Source organism: Cephus cinctus, unplaced genomic scaffold, assembly GCF_000341935.2.
Source record: "Cephus cinctus unplaced genomic scaffold, Ccin1 Ccin1_scaffold1333, whole genome shotgun sequence".
NCBI classification, from domain to species: domain Eukaryota; kingdom Metazoa; phylum Arthropoda; class Insecta; order Hymenoptera; family Cephidae; genus Cephus; species Cephus cinctus.
The window spans coordinates 567,706-592,040 of NW_014333751.1; the positions used below are offsets into that span (position 1 = coordinate 567,706).

At 42.1% G+C, this 24,335-nt stretch overlaps 1 protein-coding gene across 11 annotated transcripts in view; it reads left to right on the forward strand.

Annotated features, from left to right (window-relative positions):
* LOC107272961 (tensin-1) overlaps positions 1 to 24,335 on the forward strand; it is a 132,771-nt gene that overhangs the window by 67,554 nt on the left and 40,882 nt on the right. For 9 of the 11 annotated variants that reach the window (XM_025090241.1, XM_025090245.1, XM_015750673.2 and 6 more), the window contains one exon: positions 4,482 to 4,556. In XM_025090241.1, coding sequence (XP_024946009.1) covers positions 4,482 to 4,556 — 75 coding nt within the window. The remainder of the gene's footprint in view (positions 1 to 4,481; positions 4,557 to 24,335) is intronic. The other 2 variants (XM_025090244.1, XM_015750679.2) reach the window with 1 other exon arrangement.

The following is a 24,335-nucleotide window of genomic DNA, read 5'->3' on the forward strand; positions in this document are numbered from 1 at the left end:
CCCCCGTTTAGGTTTCTGGCTCTCTGCATATTTCATGGGATCAAACATTTCCAACATCTTGGTTCATGGTACCTGATTTGACGCTTGTATCGATCTTAAACACAATCTCAGAAAGGCCAGTCACGTATGAAAAAAATGTCTTGGGAATAAAGACTTTTAGAAAAAAATGTTCTCTCTATCAGGATAAAACCGCAGCTTTTTTACTCAACCGAACAAAACGATGTGGTTCTAGAGACGATGCCTGTGTGCTTTTGGTCGGGTTTGAAAATTTGAAAACGCTTTCAGGATACGTTCAGTACCCTCATTACGCGATGAAAACTCTCGGGTATCGTCAGGGCGATGGCATTTATATGAATCCTCCATAGGGACGATGTCTTGTTCCATAAAGAAAAATGCCAAGCGAATGCTGAACGGTAAACAGGTGTAAGGTTCGTATTATCTACAGTTTGTATACTGTCAGAAACAAAGACTGCAAATTTATGACCTACTCCACGCGGAGACTGCAGAATCTTTAAGGAAAAAAAAAAAAAAAAAAAAAAAAAAAAAAAAAAAAAAAAAAAAAAAAAAAAAAAAAAGAAAACTAAAACGCGATAGGGTTCTTTGCGTCAACGCGACTACGCATATAGAAACGCGTATTATTTTTTAAAGACTCTAACAGCATCTGCATAGAAATTCCTGTAGATTTTCAAGAAACTATACACAGGCTACAATCAAACGCCAAGGCCTTCGTCCATTGATGCATTCAAATATATCGTGGCAATAAAATGTTAATGCAGTTGCAACTGCAACGTCCAACGTCGCCTGTAAGAGCGATGACGTCTCCTTGTATCTCGAAGTAATTTTTAGTTACGCTCCCACGACGTTCATCTTCCCGCTCAAAGGGTTACCTCGCGCATGCGCGTATTCAATAAAAAAAAAAAAAAAAATTCGCGACTTTGCTTTAATCTTGAAAATACCAAAGTTTTATTTTAGCCTGCATTAGTCGCGTACGTTCGGCCAACCAAGCATGTGCGATACACGAGCACCGTGTAAGGTAAAAAAGGAAGCAGCCATTAGCTGCTAACAGTGTCGTCAATCCTCTTATACGAAAATGTACAAAGTCCTAAGCAGGAACCAGAATGATTCACGCGTACGTGATATCCACCGCAGACTCGGAAAAGTTGGCGCTACGGTTGCATCGAAAAACACAAACTTTTCCATGCGCTCATAAATACACGTGCACAAGTAGCAAAGCACGAGTCGGCTTTTACCGGGCGTAGAAAAATGCAGGCATTCGTCATAACGAGAGAGAAATTTATTCGTTATGCCTTTTGCGCTTGCAGTTCTTCACTGAGATCCCCTTGGGGCCAAGCCATTTACAATGCATTTCGTGAAATCTATGTACGGGAAAGCATAGACATGTATCCACGTGTGTGCATGTATTTCCAGCGCGTCGTAATTGCCCGTCGGAGCACAGTGCGCTGATAAAGCAAACGGCGCCCGTCTATAATGGCCTTTTCAAAGCTTTCAAAGCTCCCAGGAACTTGCAGTGGTTTCGTACTACTCACCGCTGAGCCCTCGCCGCAAATGACCGTAGAATCTGTTTCTGCAGTTGCCGGATCACTGGATCCCCGTTAATGCTTCTGAAATTATGTCAGCTTAATCTGTCGGTAGTGAATCGAAAAAGATTATCGGATCAATGACGTTCAGAGACATAAGTTTGAACTTTGAACTTTTCATTAATATTAGATAATTTATCAACCACGGTATAAGATTGAAAAACCAGACGTATCGTTTGAGGTGGAATCGATCCAGTTCGGCGTGATGACTTATCATGCACCCCTAATCTCAACTTTGGAGCTACGAGTGACATTCGTATAGGCACGAGGATCGTGTAATAAATTAATAAATTCATAATCGGACCAGCGGGGGGTGGGGGGGGGGATGAGTTATCGTGCTCGTTGACGAGGACAAACCCTCGCTTTTCCATCCCCTAATATTCCCGCTCGCCAGAAGCGAGCAGTACTATATTTTGCTGCGGGATGACTCACTGATGTCTCGTTATATTTTCCATGAAACGAGCAGCAAACCGAGGCGAATAAAACAGTATGCGTATGGCAGCGTGAATAGTTTATATATATATATATACACAAGCTATTGAAAATAAAATATATATATACATTTAATGTGAACAGTAAAATTTGAAGCGCTGAGTCGGATACGTTTGATTGCACGTTGAATGATCCGCTCGTAAACGTTCTGAATAATTCAGTAACGTAGATCAGTGTTATGTTATGGTCCGTAGTTAACCAGCCCCCTGAATGACTCAACAATTTATAAGAATACACCCCGTGACCGCAAGGGACTGCACAATAAATTCGTAGGACGTGATGCTTTGTACCGCGATCTAGTATAGTTTTGATGCAAGTTAGTATACCGATGTTTAAACTTAATTGACCGAGTGACGTTTATGCAAATAAGGGTGAGACACTTGGTAGTATCGGTGAAGGGTTGAGAAATAAAATAAAGCGAGTGTGCTCAGCAGTACCCTATAGAGGAAGGAAGACGTCGAAATGGAGTGCATCGTAAAGAAAGGAGGTGAAATGACGATAGAGTCGCCTCTTGTGGAGATGAAAGAGATGCGGTTGTTGGGAAAGAAAGATAGAAATAGTACGGTAGAATGTCGGGTGATCACGCCAAGAGCCCATTCGCCATTTGCTATTCGGCATTCGCCATTCGGGGTGTACCCGATGCCCTTAATGGTTGTACACGATGACTATATATATTCACCACCAACGGGTTATCCCACGTTTTTCTCTCCTCCGCTGCTCCCTTCTCACTCAGCAACTTTTTAATCACCCTCGCTGAACAAAGGTACCGAGCTAACGGGTGTCCCGAAAGCAGCTTACTTTTCTTTCGTCATATTATAAACTATCGTAATTATTTTTTTTTGTATTTCATGGTTTCTTTTTGCTTAGTACTGTTTCCCTGATTTTTTGCCCGAAGTGTGAAACATAAATTATGTGGGATATGTGGGGAATAAGGTAAATACTTTGTGGGATATTTTTCTCATTAATACCATGCAGATTGGACAACGGTGTACTATTAATGAAAAGTTGAAAGCACTCTGTACGATATTCGCAAAGTTTTATTTTATTAACGTGGTAACTAAGTGTTACTTGAGATAGGGGAAAGTGACGTTTTTGTTGAAGGGGGTGAGTAAATCATTTGAGAATTGTATTATGGGTATATTGGAATTACGATGTTGTCTTGGAAACGTGACAGCGATCACCCTATAGAGTAGTAGCATTACATTGTGTTCAGGCATTCTTCATCGCGAAACCATCCCCTTCCGTTATAGTAATTATTGCTACAATCTCTTTTTATCTCTTTTTTCCTCTTTTACTCGACAGTCGTTCACTCTATAGATTCACGACCCTCGCTACCCACCTCAGCGAGTATTAAGACAATGCGACTCCGTGGAATCAGGAATTCTTCTGAAGCCACCCGCCATTCCAAATTCTACCCTAATTTGCCGTTTGCATTGCCAACTTCTCAAACCCAGAATTAAGCAATCGCTTGCCGCTCGCATCTCTTATGTTCGCCCCGTGTCAGGGGTGGATTTAGACGAAAGGAGGAAGTAGGAAAACAAAAAATTACACGGCTTTATTTTTCATTCCGGAACATCCTAACGAATGGCAGAAGAAAAAATATGAAATTTTACGTTAAAATGAATAAATCTATATAAACATTTTTACATGCACTCTGTCGTACGTCCAAAAAAAAGAAATTGAGGATACGTTTCATTTTGGTTTCAAATCCATAAAGATTACTGTCATCAACAAATAAATCCGTGGACGTTCAAATTTTACGTGTCACGAGCTTTTAGCGTTACAGGTCAGAGGTCATGGTATTGCTAGGCAGGTGCATTTCCCACTCGGCAAGCCAATTAAGGCGTTACAGAGCAATATCTTAATGGATTTCCGTTATACGTTTAATGCACAATGGCTAACCGACGATATCCCGTTAAAGGCCATTAAACGAGTACGTTCAATTGACTTACAGGGATACCGGATAATCGTTTAATCTTCACCTAGTCCATGATCACCAGAAAGCATAGACGTGATTCAAATTTCTCAGTCGCGGAAAATGGAACTAAATTACGTACTGTAAATACTCATCTTGAACGTCCACCTATATGTACCTACCTACCTTGAATGTACATTGAACCTTTCTACCGCTTAATTAATTCCCATCTAGTTACTCGGCGTGACTATCGCAGTTGGCTCTTAAATTTCACACTTTTATAGCCAATTAGCTACGAGGGTAAACTTACGGTACCAAAAAATTATAATAAGAATTTTAATACTATAAGTAAATTTACATGCATCGTTCACTTGCATCTTGCCTTATTACGACACTGTTATTTAGATACTCGTTATCTACACTGCACATCCGCATTCATCGAGTCATCCTGTATGATGAAATTTGTCTTGTTTCAGTACAGCGATCGGTCCACCTCCGTTCTTCTTATCATCTCGCTAGCGGGGATCAAAGTATGCAGCCCAGATGGAAAAGTGAGTGAAGTCAATGTTGACAAATTTATTTCTTTTTGTATTTTTTCTTTCTTTCTTTTTTCCTTTTTTCGTATGTCTTTCTCCTTGACAACTTACTCTCTGCAAGCTTAGGGTAGCGACACAAAATTTTACGCTGTCTTTGTCGACTTTGGCTGCTTGCTGACGCGATCCACAAAGAAACTCGGCCACACCGCATGAGACTCTGCCATATGTATGATACATTCAGAGCATGTCGATGCTATATATTTTAACGTGAGAGTAGTTACGACATTATTTTCAGGGCAATGCTTTTCCCTTTTGAACAGTTTTTTAGAACAATTTTAATCAGACAGAAAGCTTACGTATGTTTGGGTCGTATGAAGAAATGTGGCTGTGACCTGAAAAGGAAGCGATTAGGAATCGTTTTCACGTTGTATCTTTGTGGGATACTTTTTTCATTTTTCATTTAATAGAAAAAAATAAGACAACAATGCGAAAGATACAGTGGCGCAGGAACAACTCTTGGGATTGACACGACAGACGGTCCCGTGTTAAATGAAGCATATACGAAGGCCGTGAATTTTTCAATAGTTTCAGGAAATATTGTGGACTCTTGTCCAATGGAAAAATATCAGGAAGACAGATATACATACATATACATGCAGCTTTCAATTCGACAGAGAGGAGAGAGAAAGAGATAGGAAGAGCGAAAGTTTTGTATCTGCCCGTCTAGATTTCAGCGAGTTGGAAATTCCGCAAAATAGTTAAATTAATTGGAATTGCATTTAGCCGATACTGGCCTGCTGGTATTTTTCGGATGCGAAAGCTCCAGTATTGACTTTGAGAATATAGCTATATATCTGTCGTACACGCAGAAAAATTATAAAACCATCATTGGACGAATGCAGGGACCGATGACGTGAATAGGAAAATCGATATCTGACGTAATGATACCTGATTAATTGATGCCACTATTTAGTTCGTTTTATTGTCGCAAATATTTTTCTAACAAATATTATATGGATTGACAGCTGTGCAGTTACTTAAATTTCACGAATCGACTGACGATTCTAAGTGTGCAAGTACTTTGGTTCCGTCGAGTAAATTATATATTGTTTATGCAATTATCAGAATGACCGAGGAGGTGCATTTAACAGATTAATTTCAACGCGAGAATAATATCTATCTCGATTAACGTAAGCCATTTTCTAAGCACCGGTTTCTCCAGCTGTATTATAAATTGCTGGATAATTGTAGGGTATTAAAGTCTCTCGAACGTATTCTTATACGTATACATATATGTATACGTATACTCGGTGCTCGTTTCCATGCAAAGAATTTTAAACTGACATTGGACTCACTAACAAACCGTTTAAAGTTACTCGTGGTACTAAAGGCGCCAAGATGGTAATAACGTAGTGCATGCATTGAAGTAGGAATAGGTTAATATTACAAATTCTTAAATAATATGTTTATACACATACATATATATATATATATATGTATGTATATGCAGCTACCCTAAATCCTCTGAATATTCATATAAATTACTCCTCGAAAAAGTCGTGTTTCCCCTCTGCAGTGAAATTAAATGTTACCTACTTTTTACATAAGTTGATCCCCTACTCTAAAACTGAATCCCGCACGAGGGAAAGTACTGGAAAATCATGCTCGCGGAAGATATTCGATAAAAAGTTGTAGTCATAGCACAGTAACATCGTTATGCAGTGATTTGTGGAGCAATAAGAAACAAAAGCTATATAACTATAACAAGACGTAAAAATTGAACCAGGGGTGCAAGGAATTTGTCTTACGTTATATTATATTCCATAAGTCATTGTACAGATTTAAAAAAGATCATTTCATCCCCCCGATTCCCAAATGCGATCCTGGCAGTTCGCGAGTCGAGATTGATATGTATAGGCAGCGTAAGAGAGTCGCGAATTGCTCGGAAATTGTCACGCCGTTGGAAAGAGCCCTAAGACGATATATGTGTTCGCCACTTAGCTGTTTAATGGCGGGTGAATGCGACGAGCATCCCTCACCCTGCATCCAGCCGTCTGATTCGGAGTTACGGACTCCGGTGGTTCTTTGAGAATTCCGGATAGGGGCTGAGCGGCGAGGGGATCCCGCGGGACTTGAAGTTTCGCAGTGATTGGCAGCGTGAATGAATCCGGACGGCGGAGACTAATGCGGCCCGCCGCTCTTCTGTATCGCTGTCATCCTGATTGATAACTCCTCTCTTACTATACCTATATATATATGTACCTACACCTTCACCTTTACCTATATATAGTACATATATAACATATATAACAATATCGCCTACACTGCCATGCGTATTCACCCTCCTTTGCCCCCATCTAGAACTAACATCCTGTCTCGTTCGATCTGCACGTCTTCATTTTGACACATTACGCTACATGCAATTCGTATGTGGAAATTTCGACGTATTTCCGTGTCGCATCTTGTAAACGTCAGCACGAATCGAGAACTACTGGTATTCCGCAGGAATAAGTAAATCCGCATAATGCTAATTTCATTGAATTTTTGAACAAATTATCATATTGACTTGTTGACTGATCTTGTTTTTTTTTATTAAAAATTTTTTTTTTCTATTTCAGAAAATTACTTTGAAATTAGAAAAAGAAACGCTTGAGTGAAATGAAAATTGAAAAATGATCTCACGATATTTTACGTCTGCTGCGAAGTGTGCAATAAAATCGGCATGTGAATGGAAATTGACTTATTCGAGGAGTACGTCGCGATCATCCCCATCTGTCGAATGAGAGAAGGGCTGTAAGTGCATCTCCCGTAACAGCCGGGTATTACATTCATTCTTTACATCCTTCCTTATTTTGACGTCGTAAAGTCGTGTAACGTTATGGCCTCTTCAGGAATGAAAAACCTATGATAGCTTCGGGCTGTGTATACGATGTGTCTGCTATCCGAATAATTCGTAGCACTTGGTCGCGATGAGTAGAAATATTGGGAACATCCTGGGAGATGCGTTCCCGCGAGGTGAGCACGAAGATTGATGGTCTAGTTACCTACTTAAGGGGTTTGAATCCCTTACATTCTCGCAACAGCAACCCCTTAAAATAGGGAGACTCGGAATCCGACTCAACTGATTACGCTGTCTCGATCTCAGTCAGGCCCTGTCACCCATCCTTTATAAATCAGTCGAGCACTTGGCTCTGGATATCGACCATTGTAACATGGAAAATTCAGGAAATTCCAAAACAGCTATTAATTTAAATCAAAACGTACGGATCTAACGTCCTTAATCTTATGCTGGATCGTTTCACGAATTTCCAGGAAAATATGAAACATCCGGGATCTTCCCTACTCTTCGATCGTAATGATCTCCTCGTAAATCCTTTTTACTATCGTAACTCGTTTCAACGAACATCCGTCACATTGGAATTAAGAGCTGCACTTTACGTGTAAATATAATATCATCCGAAGCGACCGTAAATCTGCATGGATTTTTTGAGATTGTTCATGCAGTTTGCACCTGTGCAGCTACTGTAACAAGATTGACGTGTATAGATTTTCTGTATCCGATAATATTTCTACACGCTAATTAAAAATATTTGAAAATTCTGAAAAAAATATTTATCTAATCATATAGAATTCTACAAATAGTTTATAGTAGTCTCGTTACAAATAAATAAATATGGGGCAAATCTGTGTTTCGGCATTATTCGGTATTATTAAGTATTTACATTTACGCGATTATAATAAAATAGCAAAACATGGCATCACTGCAGGCACGTAACGGAACATAAAACTTCTCAGTCTCGTGTTCCTGACCGCCGTGATTTTAAAACCGAGAACACGAGAGTAACGAGCGGAGCGTAATGGAACAAATGGATCCTGAACATGGTAGTTTCCATAGAAACAGGACTTCCACGGGCTGTGGCAAAACCTATAGGTACTGTCGAGTAATATAAAAATTCAAAAGTGAAAAACAAAATGTAGCTACTAGATCCAAATAAATATTTGTATCCGATGATATTAAATTCTATATATAAAGTTACAGTATGTGAAAATTTCGTTCCACGGTGGGCGAGCACTGGATACAGTCAAACGTCATATTTGTCAATGATATCGAGAGGAAAAATCTATAGAGGGATGTCCGTGGAAGCATGGGAGCAGCTACATTCCCGACATCCAACTCCTCTGTACTATCCATAATTTACCATACGATAACAAAAAAAAAAGTAAAAAAAAATACACTGGCTTCCTCGGTTCAGTAGCTTCTCGTAAATCTAATGGAATCTCTGTGACAAAGTGAAATTACGAGTCTTTTAGAAAATACGTTTTATTTCCCATGTAAAAAACTGAACAAACTCGTTAATTCTGAGCTCACCTGTTTCCCTCTTCAGCCAATAACGGTCCAAAGGCGTCGCATACCACCATAAGGGATACTCGTATCTAAACTGCAACGAGTTACGTGTAAAAGGTATTCATGTACTTTTAACACGTGGCGTGTAATGGCTGTACTGCTTAGCACTAGCGTCAAGCTAGGTTACGCGTAACGTAACGAAGGTTAGGTTAGGTAGTTTCGTAGATCTCTTTATTATTCGAGACATATCTGCGTCTGATTAAATTTTCTACTTATACGCGAATCACATAACTGACGTGTAACACACGTCTTGGATGGTACCGACGCGACGTGTTTTTATCTCTCGTTCTGTTTGCCGTCGTCACCCTGCGGTTACGCCTTCCTTAATTGCTGGCCGTTGACGTAAAAACATTCATTAAAACCGCAATGCGTTCGTCTCGTGAAAATTTCCAGCATTCAGCTGCATGCCATGTTTATACTGTGCTTTCAGAGGCACGGGGGCCATGCCGGTACAATGGTAAGTGACTTCGTATAAGTGTAATTTTCCACGGTGCAACTTTTAAACGTCCCGTGCCCACACACGACCATAATAGTCCTGTGCATGGGAGCCCGAAGCGGCATGCAGCTATTGCGACTTGAAGTTTTCCTCGATTACACAGTAAAAGTTCACGACGCAACAAAACATAACGTTAACAACAAAACATAACGTTAGAACGCTACCGGCGAGTGTGCGGCCAAGTCGTTAAAGGAAGATTATTTTCTTTCAAGTTGGCGATAAACGTGCTCGTGCAAACGCGGCCGTATAGCCGTTCCGGTGAAAAGTTACACTTTACAAAGCAATACGCTGGTATCGTAAAAAGCACTAAAAAATTGAATAACAGATATGAAAGCTTGTTAATTACTTTAAAAGTCGAGAGTCATTCGCGTGCTGCGTATAGGTACAACTTTATATCGAGGTACTTGATATTCTTTTGGAAATTACCTCATTGATACGCAACACGAGTTAGCACTGGAGATCCTATCAAATTTTCCGGACGATAACTTTTCTAATTTGACGGAACGAGATTTTTTTTTTCGTCGGCACCGGGATAATGCTAGAACGCTTGTCGCAGATTCCCCATACCAGGGTGCGCAACCTGTTACGCAACTCGGAGGAAACGACGTTGTGGGAAGTCGTGCGTGGTCTGCTGCTGGCAAGAAGGATCCTCGAGAAGATTTTCTTGATATTTAGGTATCGCTGTTCGTAAGCTCTCGGCTTCCTTCAAGGTGGATCCTTGTGAATTCGGTCAGAGAGTCGACAAGGGGCTGACCTTATGCTTTTTTTTGTTCTTTCGTCATTCTACTACTTAGAGACATTCAACTCTCTTTTTAGTAAGAGAAAAATAAGGATAAGACCTTTTTTTCCTGTCCCACTTCCTCCGTATCTCCGGGCCAAAGTAACGAACCGTTCCGCACATGTAGTGCTCTTTATGACGTGCACGAGTAAGAAGTGCTAGAAGCATTGCAAGAAACATCTCACAGTGCCGACGTACACCCGAGAAGAGTGTCACGAGCAAACTACACTGCTTTAGGTTCTCTGAATATAAAATGTATACGCATATAATGCTGGAAAAGTGACACCCAAGGCTAAGAGAGGAGAATGAAAGTGAAAGTGAGAGTGGTGAGCAGGAGGAAAATTGAGAGAAAATTTAGATATAAATTTTCAGTTACTCTCTCCTGTCCCTACTGAGCTCAGCCCTAGTGGGTGTCGAGCTTTCAAGCTTTCCATCTGTATACAGAATTAACGCCTAGAGTGACGTAACAATTAAGGTTAGGTACACCCAGGCGCTCCAGTATGGACAATAGCAAGGAGGCGAGAAAACTTACACAGGAAGCATAAATTTCCCTGGGTTCTGCCCGTTACTTCCACACGCTCATTCTCGAGGCTCCTGGTTCTTTGGTCCTTAACGTGAAACTTGGGTCATTCAGAACCCAAAACCTGGGCAAATTGGCGGGTAGCTACGTAACGTAACGGCAACGTAACGCCCGAGTCATCGATTGAGGCCCCTTCTCAACCGATGAAAACCACCCGTCATGGTTAAGAATCACCATAGTTGAGATATGACTTATACCGCGCAAGGTATAAATTTTCACTCTGCTCGTTATTCATTTCCCAGCACTTCCGTTCTAGGCTCTCGAGTCTCTTTTCGCTCAGTGTCAATTTCATGCGGCTTGGACGGTCCTCATAGTGGATATGCGGAGAAAGAGGCTCCTATAGAAGACAAGAGTGGATCGAGAGAAAGCGAAGTAGAGAGAGAGAGAGAGAGAGTAGAAAGCAGAGAGCAGAGAGCCAACCTTACCACAGACACAGCAATAGCAGCGGATCGATGACGAAATACAAAAGTAGACCGGATTTCCCTCAGAAGCTTCCTTCCATTCTGAGAGGGTAGAAACTTTTGGGGTTGTTCAGGACATTCTGCCGGCAATGCCTCCCGGTTTCCTTCTTTCCACGTTCATACGGCCAGGATGAACCGCCACTCCGCGTAATGGCCACAAGTTTTGAGCAATGTCCGACTCCCGCCGGAGCTTCTTCCACACCGTGCGACCCCTCCCCTTCCCGCCCGTTTCTGTTTCCGTTTGTCGCGATGAGCCCCCTTTTGAATTTAAAACTTTTTAAAAGATCGTCCCTGTAAATATTCTGATTCCCAGGTTATACTCGCGAGGAGAAGACTTTCGAAGTAGAAACCATATACTAAGAAGACTGAATACGGAATACACCATGAAAGTCCTAGACGTTGTTCTGTGCGCACTTTCTCCAAGTCGCAAGCTCATTGTTCCGATCCTGTTCTCGCCTAGGTATTTGCAATAGAGACTCAATTCCATTCAGGATGCTTAACCACTTCTGTGACTACAATTTACGTTGCTTGAACGTTCGCCATGTCGTTCGAAACTTTATGCAGGTTTACTTCATACCTAGCGCATACTTACGGAAGTGACAATGGGATGTTTGTTACAAAAAAAAAAATACAATCTTTATAATACCTATCTTCGGGTTTAATTATAATGGAAATTATTGAAGATCCTTTCGTTAAAGTCGTCGATTCACGAAAACCTCGACGCTTCCGCTTTGTCCTTAAATTTATACCAGCAGACTACAACTCTATTCTTCTCATTTACCGATATACTATACGGAACCCTCGAGATTAACGGAGCACTTTCCGCAAACAGTGCTCCGAAAGTTTCCTACGGTTTCGCGCGGCTTACCGAAACTCGTTTAGATATTCATCGACCGGTACAGCGCGTATGGTAATTCCCGGAAAACTTGGAAAGTGGGCTACTCTCTACGATACGAGTTTATCCAGTGATTGTACAAACCAACAATGAACCATTGAACCATGTATCTATAAGTTATATGAATTGTACCATTATTAGATAATAGAATCTGCCTTAACCAGCAGGTGCGGTTGAGCTTCATTACACTTAAAGGCCTGTACCTGGCTCTGAAGCATTCAGTCAACATTGAAACCATGGCTGCTATTGGGGGATGCCTTGATTACGTAACTCGGTGGAAAATGGTGATGCGAGAACGTGGAATAATATGAAGTTCTACTGAGGAAACTTCTCTCTGAGATCTCGAGCCTGGTCTTACTTAGCAACTGAATGTCTCTAGTTAGCTCAGCGACTGGGATGACTTTATGAGAATGTCAGTGGCATCCACCTTGAAATGGTCTCCAGGGAGAAAACGCAAGGGTGAGTGTGAACTGGCCGAAGTAATATCAAGAGTAATACCGTCCTGTTGTACTATAGGAGGATGATATAGTGTAAGGGTCATAGGTATTCTCCCTTGGTAAAATTCTTTGAATTCATCTGGACGCAGCCTCTTAATGACGGTACATCAAATTATATTGGGGACATGACTTTTGGAATATTTAGAAACTTTAAAGGGAAATGAATCATTCGAAAATTTTAACTGGACATAACGTGACTCATTGTTCGCGAGGAAAAATTTAAGTATCGATAAGTCTCTATTATTTAATGAATCTTCTTTATTCACTTTTATACACGGTTATCGTTTCGTTGGGAGTTCCGGTACAAAGTACACTCTGGGTCTTTAATGGCGGTTGACTTTCCGCAGTTTCTGTATAACAGTCTAATATCCAGAACTGCTTCAACTTTTATTGTCCTGCATTGCCACAATGTGTCGCCAGTCGTAAAAACTTCGCAATCTCGAGCATTTTGAAACGATCGACGGTCAGCAACGGTAATCATGGGTCGCTTTGAAAAAAAAATTAAAAGCGGAGTATACCTGTTGTAGTTTTTTTTTTTTTTTCAAAATAGCAATCCTTGGTTTGAATCCGCTAGCAAGACAATAGATCTTGATTTTAAAAAAATTGTAAAACACTTGACAACAACAACAAGATAGTCGTTTTGGACATTGAGTGCGTTAACTATGTTACGCGATATGTAACCGGGAAACCCATGAAGTAAGTTTGGTTATCACCTAACGAGGGTTATTACGCGCAACGATATTAGCCATCCCCCTAAACTGCAGTCTCGCATCCCTCGTTTATGTCGCTTTATACCCAGTAACGATTAAGCAAGGATTTACGCGATTATATTCCGAGGCCAAAAACGAGGAAAAGCCCATTATCCAACGCTGTCTAGTCTCAAGTCATTATTCCCATAATGCTATGCATAGTCGCCATCTAGCGGGAAAAACAAAATACACGCGTAATCTCGTCACCCATTTGCTGTCTGAATATCCCGCATGAAGTTATCATTTGAAATTTTGATACTCGTATACGTGAAAAGAGGATGTCAGACATTGTGCTACAGCACGCTTTCCTCACTTAACGTTAACGTTGTGTACTACTTTTAACACGATATACGTGCTCACATGTTACATACCATACAAGCATTCGCCTAGACGCGGAACCACGCCATTCACAGAGTTATCTATCGTAATCGCTTGTACCGCGTCTCAGGAAGGTTACTATAGTGAATAAAGTTCAAAGGAAGTGAAATACTCGTGGTGGAAATGCGCGACATGTTCGGATATAGAAGCAACCACATGTCTGCCAAGAAATTTAATGGAAACGTTGTAAAGGCAACGGCATAGATACGAACAGGTACCAAACTTATTCCCGTCAAAGAAGCAGTATCTTCTGGCGATATCAGAATGACTGAGAGAAGAATGATTATTATAAAGATAAACTATAATGAAACAAAAGTTTAGTAACATTGAAAAGCTCTGTAGTTTTGAAGCTTCGCTATAGTATACATCAAGGAAGCCGGTTGAATATTAGAGGACTATGGTAGCTGGTGTGCTATCGTACATTGCATTGTTACAAACAGAATTATTATTATGATAGTCCAGAGGGGGTAGAAAAGCGCGATAGAAAGGAACTAGACGGGTCCCACCCCTTCGGCGTAATAACCTGCTATCGAGAAACTTGTCTCCAGCTTCATTACGGGCTTCACTGGTATAGCCGCGTCTGGCGTACCTCACTAAACCACGCTGGCCTCTATTCAAATAACGTCGAGAAATACTATTTAGCGGGCAAGGGAATTGTTCTTATTGTATACTGGTAGGTAGCTCTAATTATACCACGGTGCAAGTATGCCAGCTGAAAACTGTGATGGACGACTCTTAATGCGTTGGCTTACGAAGTCACTTTGAATTGTACAATCTTCGTTTAACAAACAAATTTCTTGATTAAAGGCGAAATTGTACGTTTCTTGCTTCTCAAAGAGTAGATGTTACTTGTCGATGAAGTGCGCCTTTGTTACTGTACCCGAATGTCAACCCTGGCACTGTCTTTCATCGTAATACAATGTTGGATATCAGAACGTTACCAATGCATGGGAGGTACATAATTTATAGGCACAGTCCGACTAGTGAATTTTACTTTATTAATACACAACCCTCGGTATTCGATGGTGGGTATGAGCAGTGAACGGGATGAGAGAGAATATGAGATACTCGGGAGTGTTCTTTCGCGGCATTTCAAAACGTCCCCCGCTGCTGCGTTCGTCGACTTGACAGTCGGGAAAAGGAGACGAAGTGAAAATAGTCAAGAAGAAAAATAATCTCTGCAGATTACTTGGCGACGCGTTGAAGAGACTTACTGCTGGGGGAGCCGTACAGCAATCGCAGAATATGAATTAAGCAAGATGGGTGGCGCGCATGGCGGAATGCACTACGCGCTGTATATTCCGGGACGTATAGGCTGAGTGTAAAGGACGCTGAAACAACGCACAGAGGTGGGAAGGGCTTTAATTCTTACGAAGAGATTATCCTGGGGTTAAAGTGTCCAGTATTCCAGTAATATGTTTACCTGCCCAGCACCACCGATCCTGTGCTCATCCTCTCCAGCCGGCAGCTTATGCGATTACCTAGTGCCAGGATTGGAAAGCCCCTATGCCGCCGTTATAGTCTATACTTTGCTAAGGCATATATATGTCACAGGGTATACTTATTAAAAAACCTTCCTTACCACTAGACTTATCGAACTATGGGACTAAAGTACTCTCGAATCGAAATCAAAACTCCACTCCCCGTCCTCGATTATCATGGGTAGCTGTAAAAGCTTTGTAACACGAAGGTCGAGAACGTATAACCAACCTGGTAGTACAAAGATTAAGTATTTTTTCCGATCAGATACTCGAAGTGAATTCAATGAATGCACGTGGTCCAATGTAACTTATGTATTCTTATTATTACGTTCGCGTATGTACATTAGGTACCAGTAGGAATGCCCACCTCATCAAGGGGTGTTTGAAAATATAATATTCTCTTAAATTCATATGGGAAATATGACAAAGTAAAGCTGTGACAATTTTTTGTATGCGAATGACGTGGAACTATCGCTATCAAAATGGCGCACCTTTAAAATGACATTTAACGAAATTACCCCATAATACACCTTATATCGTGGATATACTCGACTACCACTTACACCCTTGCTTCACATCAAAAGACTCCACCTCACAGCGGCTGGTTTAAAGGGAGCAAATCGCATAAAGTGTCACGAGAATTATGAACTCTCGAGGATCAAGAAGGCGGAAAATTTGGCTTCACTTAAGCAGGTTCCCTCCGACCCTGCGCCTTCTTCACTCTTTTTGCAACCCTTCGACTTTATGTCGATCCCATCAGCTTTCACTCTAAGAACTTAACAATTCTAAGAACTTAACATTTTCGAGACTGGGAATACCTTGTCGGTTATACCATATACAGTTGTGACGTATGGTTGTACTTGGTACGTGCCTTTATACGCGTGTATCTGCCATATGATGTGACTCGCGGTAACAGAAACTTCAACCCCTTATAGTACTACCCTCGTAAGCCCTTCCCTCCTTCTTCAGTCACCCTTTAATGTACCCTCGAGTAATGTCTCTTCAATCCCTAATGCGCACGTTGTTCCGACTGCTGCGTATAACCAAATATACGCGTGGTATACATATCTCTAAATACGTTTACAATAACAGACCTCTATTAACCGAAGCGCTTGCTGCTACCACGAAACAGAATCAGAGAAATAGGGTTGGTGGTACCTACTTGTAAGGAAAGTTTGAAAAATCTTCAAAGAAAAATGCATCAAGCGTTTTTGGAATAGGGAGTTACTTTGTACTTTTGACAAAGGATCTTCGATGATACATATTGTGACGTGGTTTTTCAACTCATGGTCTCGAGAGATAGTCTCGACGTACCGAGTTGCCCGGCAGATGAGAGTACCTGACAGAGACGTCTTCACGGATCGGCAGAGGTCCGGCTGAGATATCGGCGCCCTGCTGAAGACAGGCAAAGGGCTGTAGGACGGGTGGAGATAGAGTCTTGTTATGGTTAAGGGCAGGGGAGGAACACCCTGATCCGGGTTGAGGACGTGGTGCCCAGCTGTCGTCCGATGCTCTGGGGAAGCGGCCCTGGAGGATCTCCAAGAGTCGCGTACCGATTCGTTAAGGAACGCTCTCCGTGGTGCCCAGCTGTCGTCCGAGCTGAGATATCGGCGCCCTGCTGAAGACAGGCAAAGGGCTGTAGGACGGGTGGAGATGGAGCCTTGTTATGGTTAAGGGCAGGGGAGGAACACCCTGATCCGGGTTGAGGACGTGGTGCCCAGCTGTCGTCCGATGCTCTGGGGAAGCGGCCCTGGAGGATCTCCAAGAGTCGCGTACCGATTCGTTAAGGAACGCTCTCGATTTAGTTTAAAGAGCCGACTCGAGGGAAAGTATAAGAGTTATCGGCTGTAAGGACTTCGACCAATCGGGATTATTATAGTTCTCGAATTTGACTATTGCCAAAGCAGTCTGTCTTGGGACACCGATCGAGGTGCCTCGAGCTGGTTCGCGCTCCGGTGTTATCTGTTGATAGTTTTTCTAGCTGTGTTTCCTATACGGTATAGGAAGTTCTCGCTTGTGTAGTTCTCGCGTTGCTCTCGCGATATCCAGAAGATCCTATCGATTTCCTTCGCGTGTTTCGGAGGTGCAGTGCTGTGCCACAGTGCAGTGTCCATCTGAGTGTCCCCTGGATACAGTTCTCGGCCTTCACGGATCAGCTGAACCAGCTCCGCTGAGGATTCCCAATTTATTAATTGGTGGAGGGATTTCGATTTTATAATTCCGATTCGTTCCGTTATGTTCTTGATCAAATGTTCTCTGTTTTCTGCACTATTTACTTGAGGCTTATTCCGGCCCTTTTTACCCCAACCTTAGTAGCCTGAGCGGCCGTGCATTTCCATAACAGTTTGTTCCTGTTCGTGCATCCAGTTGCGTGTGCTGATTTTACGCGGCCCCATAAATCGACAGGATCTGTTAAGCTATCGTCCTTTCTAAGGTTCCGTCAGAGCTCTAGTTTTAACGGAGTCGAGACATTTCCATCTAACTCGCAGGTCATACCGGCTTATCAGTTCCCGGTGAAAAAAGATTTGACTGCCGTCCGCTTGGCATGCGGATGCATGGACGAAGTCGAAGTTGACGTAAGTTAGTTCGCAGATTTTCGTTATCGGGTCGAGTTAACAAAATACGTTACAATATCTATATACTTTGTTGCTAATAAAAAAAATGCGTAACGTAAAAATGCACTCGCTGGAAAATCATGTCGTGCGCGATAATCTTTTGAAAGCATTTTCCTATCGTTGATCCCCCCGAGCACCTGGTAACTCGTTGCTTTTTCACGTCTGTCGTATTTTTTGGTCGATTCGTTGAAAAAGGGGCAATCTCTGCGATTACACGAGTAAAACGACACAACGTATAGTATATGTATAGCTATTAAGGTTCAACATTTTGCGAAAATCAATATGAACCTGTATCATAGGAACATAGCAGCCATTATTGTTTACTATTGATTCGCGTAAATACATCAAATATTTTTAGGAATAATTTTTAACTGGACTATTTGCTTTTATATTTATCTGTTATTCGCTGCATCCCTATGTATCTACTTCCCGACTTTGACGCAACAGAAGAATTTAAAAAATAACCACCGCTCCAATTTTACACATATTTTTACTCTATTTCATTTCGTAAATCGAATCAATCCTATCCTTTCTTCGCTACTCAACTTTCTTATCCTTTCTTTCTCAGATACAAGCATAATCATACACCTTTTATCTCCTCGTTCGTCCAATTCCCTATCAGTCCTGATGTTTTCGCACTTTCACTCGTTAACATTTTTCTTATTCTCAGCCTTCCTCCAGCGATTCTCACATTTGTTATTCGGACACACAAGAGACACTCATTCCATACCACTCACATGTCTCGATATGAATGACAAAACTTACCACCCTAACATCCGCAGCATCCTTTATAGCATCACCCGTTTTCTAAAATTGCTCTCGCGTTATCTCAGACGGCGTGAGTTCTCGATTTGTGATCGTTGCGGTAAAATCGTCGTGCCGGCTATTGGCGAAATTGTGCGCCGTGTCAGCGCGGATTTTCTATGGTATTCGCAAGGGATAACGAGCGAAGTGAGCTGGTTATGGGTTGGAGATCCTCGTCGGTTTGGATATCAGTGGTTAGGAAGGAAAGAGGTGCGGATAGAAATTCCTATGAAATAGTTGGGATATAGTGAGAGGGAAAAAGACAGAGAGAGAGAGAGAGAGAGAGAGAGAGAGAGCGAGAGAGATAGTAAACGTAGGAGAACCTGAATCGGAAAGCCTGCGGCTGAGCACTCACTTATAGCTTTTCTGCTCTCGTGGGAGTCATATCTTTGTCAGTAGTGTCTCCGACATTATATCACCCTGCTTTATGGTGTCTAAAGTCCCAAAAAAGGAAACTTCTGCTCTCCACGTACACGTACCCTCTCTAGAAGTCACACTTTGGCTGGCAGAGCCAAATGCGAATTTATTCATGTATCGTTAGATTCTTAGCGCGAGAAACGCGATTTTCGAAATGAAACTACTTTGTCCTTTTTTCCTCCCTTTTTCACGTCTTAAGAACAAGTAAATCACATAATTCCCAGTCACGAATGTACTCGATGCTTTCCGCTGAGAGTTTCGAAAGCTTAAAGGTATTAAGAACCTAGTACTTGGGCAAGTAGAACGTAAACATCACCCTGTACAGACCAAGAGCTTCCCGTTTATTCAGACGCTTTGCTTTTAAGGAAAATGATAATAATTTGCTCGTTGATCGGCTTTTTTTCTCTCATTACTTCCAGGACGTTAATCGCCATTCCATAATCCTTGCCGCATCTCTCGTGGCAATATAACTCGAACTTTGCTACAGTATGCTGTCTCCCCTAGATATTCACCCTTTTTTTTTTTTTCATCTACGCTCATAAAAACCACTCTTGCTAACAGAATCCACAGATGCACCGATCCGCCGAATTAGTGTTTCATTTCGAGGACCCTTCGTAAGCTCTCGCTTTAATTTTCTACCTGAGAAAATCCTTGTCCTGCACAGCCCTTCCTGGAAAATTCGCCGATCCTTACGAGCCACCGTCCTTCAGCTGAGCATAACGTACACGAGAACCAAGGGTGGCAACCCTTGTCGCGATTCACCCTCATCTATCCGAACAATATTTATGCAGTATCAGAATTATTCCGAAATTTGTCAAAAACAATAATAGTAATGTACAGTTATTGTGCCTATTTACACGCCGTAGATGAAAATTAATTAAATTCCCCAATGAAACGAGTACGTGCTTCATATATAAAATTTCAATTCATTCGAAAATACCTGAACGATTATTATTCTAGAGTAATGGAATTAATTTGTATTTCACTGACACATTTTATTCCCTAGGGAATATGATATAGGGGTTGGTATCACACGCCAGTATACGCAACATACGCGGTCGTTCGCTGCTTCATATTATTGACGTGTGTAAGTCATATTTCATGAAAGTGCATCTCTAGCACCCTTACGCCATATATTGTACGACACGTAAATCCCCATCGCGTCAGTGCATCCACCTGAACCCGAGAACCAAGAGCTGAAGCCCCTATACCAGCAGCGTTGTTGTCCTGTAACGTTTCCACGTAATGGCACGGCGTTGTTTCCTAGGCGACGTGCTCATGTCAGTGCGCTTATTATCCGCTCACCTTACACAAGACAACAGCTTCCTTATACAGTATAAGCGGAAGCAGGGTATAGCCTGGTTGCTCGGTCGCTCCCTCGTCAATTTACTGGCCATGCACGAGGGTAGATAACCCCAGAGAAACGTCCTGAGTCGTGGATAAATGCTTTCGAGTACCCAACATAGGAAACACGAGTCTTCTTTAATGTACCTTTTAATGCTCCCGTTAGGCAAAGTATAATGAAGAATTTTTTTGGACTATCCAGACGAAACGTAACAAGCTCGAAATACATTTTTAAAAGTATACCCTATTGTCTGCGTCGCGAAAAAGTATGGCGAATGTTGATACGTAAGTCATATGGAAAGGTAGGAATCGTAGAGGCGAGCGATAAAGACCGAAATACCTAGCCTGTCGTAGTCCGGGTGGTCGTAGGATGAAAAAGAGCCTCGTGCTGCTCTCATGACAAAAAGTGTACTGGCACACAGGATACGTGGGAGTGAATTGGGATCGGGTGAGTTGTTAGGTATGTGACGTCGATGCCAAGAGTAATTGATCGTAATTACGGGAAGATTATTGTGATTGTGATTTATATGGAACAGCAAAATTACTCCTCAATTACGATGAACGTACGATTTCAACAGTCTCTATTAATTACGAGCGCGATTATGCTGCCAATGGCGGGGACGACGAAGACAAACGAATTCGTCGTGCTTTCACGAAGCAGGGTTACAGCCTTTCTGTCGGTCGAGCTTTTATAAGCCGTTATTAAACGCTCGTCATTTGCCCCCAGTAAAGCGTAAAGTCCTCTGTCGCCCTGGTGTATCGTCGTCGAATGCAATTAGCTTGGATTAACGTAATGAGAACTTGTTGCGCAGTTTCTTAGACTCCTGTAAGACTAATGGAACGATGATCACAGGATTTCTCAACTTCGACCTGATTGTGTGTTGAACGTTTTTTTTTTTCTTAAATGAAAAATTAATGATAAGTATTCGTAATACGTTATTTAAGATAATTGAAGCTTTCGTTAAGACTTGCCTGATATAGGTATACTTTATGGGGATTGAAAAACATCAGGGATTCTTATGTCGTCGGATGCTGCAGTAAGCTGAGAATTTGGTTAGCCTCGAAACACCGGTGGAAATAAACCGCGTGGGTATCACGTTTTCCCAGGATTTTACTGAGCTAGAAGGGAGCGAACTCCTGACGTTAATCCGGTACGGAGTGAAACAAAACAGAACCCATGAACAATCTGTGAATGTGAAACTCACTCTCTGATAAACAAAGTAGCTGGTATTACCATGGACCACCGTGTAGAACCCCACGTTACTCGTATGCGCCCACACTGCGTTGAAGCGAACGTTACGACTTCAGACCACGGATATTGTAGAAACAGCATCGACGAGCTGAGGTTGATCAAAACAAGCAGAACCGTCATAACAATCCTAGACAATCTGTGCGTGCATTTACTTACTTGATATTAGGATCCAATTACTTATAGATACCAGGAACGTTATCAAGAAACATTCTAGTAGCAGATAAAAGTCGAACGATATTACCTATACGTGTTGACGTTCGTTCATTTCGATTAGAATCCTTTTTGCGGTGCTGCCACTTGTTGCCCAGCATGGAAAATGCGACTCTACCTACTACGTTCCTACCCACACATCGTACTCGTATTGGTATGATTCACGGCTATTTGTAAAATGTTTAAAGAAGATGCATCGCACTGTGATTAGAATTTCGCTCTTGTTTTTCTCTACTCTTAAATTCTCTTTAAACCTTGACGTATTTTTATCCATAATTAGCCTCGAGTCACTGACGAAGAATTCAGTAATGCGAGCAGCCGCGTATTCACGATCGTAGACTAAACAACGTTCGCGCCATTCATGCTGTTCGGGTAGACTGTGCATTTACAGGAAAGCCATAATAATTTTATTTAGCACGAATTACGTGCTGTACGACTTGAACTCTGGTAATTAACCAATCGCTCCTGAACTCGGTTGCATTATGTACGTTATGTACTGAACCTTTTATAAAGGTCGCTGATATTTCACTCACTAACCCAGCTACGTAAGTTCGTAATTTTATTTTCTTTTTTTTTTTGTTTTTAATATTACGAACTTTCCCTCATATATACGTACACACGTGGTGGCCTCTCCGTTAAGAAGATAGAAAAGACAATCCTCAGTTTCTCCAGGATGCATTAATTGATCACGAGTTCTCTCTTTAACTGCACTTTCGCCGCATCCACATATTGAAAACTTTATATCATCCCGAGTCGCTTTCATCCATAATAATGGCGTCCTCATATATACACTTGTCTTCTGAAGCGAAGCTCTTGAGAATGTTCATATCCAGTCCAGCCTTTCGGACTGACTGACCGCAAACACATCGCTTATTATTCGATGACGTGAGCACACAAACGTAATTGATTGCCAGGCAACCTACTCGACGCGAATAGCAGGAAGGTCCATTACCTTCGCGAGGTCGTAAGGTCACGAGCTAAGCCCTTCTCGAACAGACATTATTATTCGCTCTGGTGGACCCACGGATGGTAGGCCAATTCGCGGGGTTCGCCTTGAAGCTTGAACCTCCTGAAACACAATTCGCGTTAGCTTGGAAACTTCGAATCGTGCCAAATCAAACCGATCGAATCGTTCGATCACGATATCGAGCGTTGTATCCGGAGTCGAGTTCGGTTAGATTTTACGGGATTTAACAAACTACCGATCCTATCCCTGTATACTATAGCAAGGTATCGCAAAATCAACGGTCATTCTCTTGGAGAAATGGGTAGGAAATCATTTAAACTCCTCGACTTACATATCGTACTCTAATCGCTCGTAGATCAGCGACCCTCGTAAACAAACTGACCGTATGTTGCTAACTCAGGGTAATTTTGTCATATAACCATAATCGAGCTTTCCTAATAACAATCACCTGCCGAGTAATCCCTAGCCTACTAGGCACGAACGTGACTCCATGCACCCAACCAAAGAGGACTCTCATTCCAGGATGATCACGCTCGTCGCTAACCTCAGCGAACTTCTGTTAGCATGCGGTAGTAAGAGCGCCGCAATACAAGTAGGTATTTCACGTTATCAGTTGGATAATCTGTACTTGGAGCTTGATACGTTCGATGGATACTATCATCTCCAAGTATCGTACTTATTAATAACGTTGACCGTGAACCTGAATACGACTGACATTAATGGAGGATCTCCACGGGGAATATAAACCCACGGGAACAGCAATCCCCTGCAGCAGCCTCGCATCACGTAGCCACCCTTCAAAGTATCGAGATACTAATAGAAATTATGGGAACCGGATGGTTCGCGCTTACGCGTTGGTTTTGAGGTGTTTTATAAATGGTAGGAAAGAAGTCCACGGTAAACACCAGGATACGAGGAACGTTTGAGCAAACCCGGATGATGCGGAATCTCGGTCCCATGGTTTCTCTTAGGCGCGACGATCGAGGGGTTTGTTTGCTTCGCTCCACCTGCGGATTTACTCGTGCATACACGGAACAGCACTCACGGCTGGACCGTATCTCAACCACCCCTTGGCTACCAGGGGCCATTGGCTCTGCCAGCATCAATCCCCGTCTTTCATCAAGTTCACGTAGCCGTTTAGCACTGCCGAACCAAGTTTGACTCCGTGACTACGCCGTTAACCCTTCATCCTGCCTGGCTAGAATTTTTCTCTGACTTTTTTTTGTACTCTTGGCTGCGGAAGGGAGGATGAAAAGATTGGCCTTTGCACAGTGGTTTGACCCTATGTCGACAGTCTCGTGGTGGTCTATCTTTTGCGAAAGATCCGCTTGACTGAAAATCCTGAAATTACGTGCGAACCCTCTAATCCGTTAATCACTCACACTGGTCAAGACCAGCCAGCTTGCTGCGCTGAGATTAAAGACTCATTCACACTGGTTGGGAGTGAATAAATCTGGTGTGATGC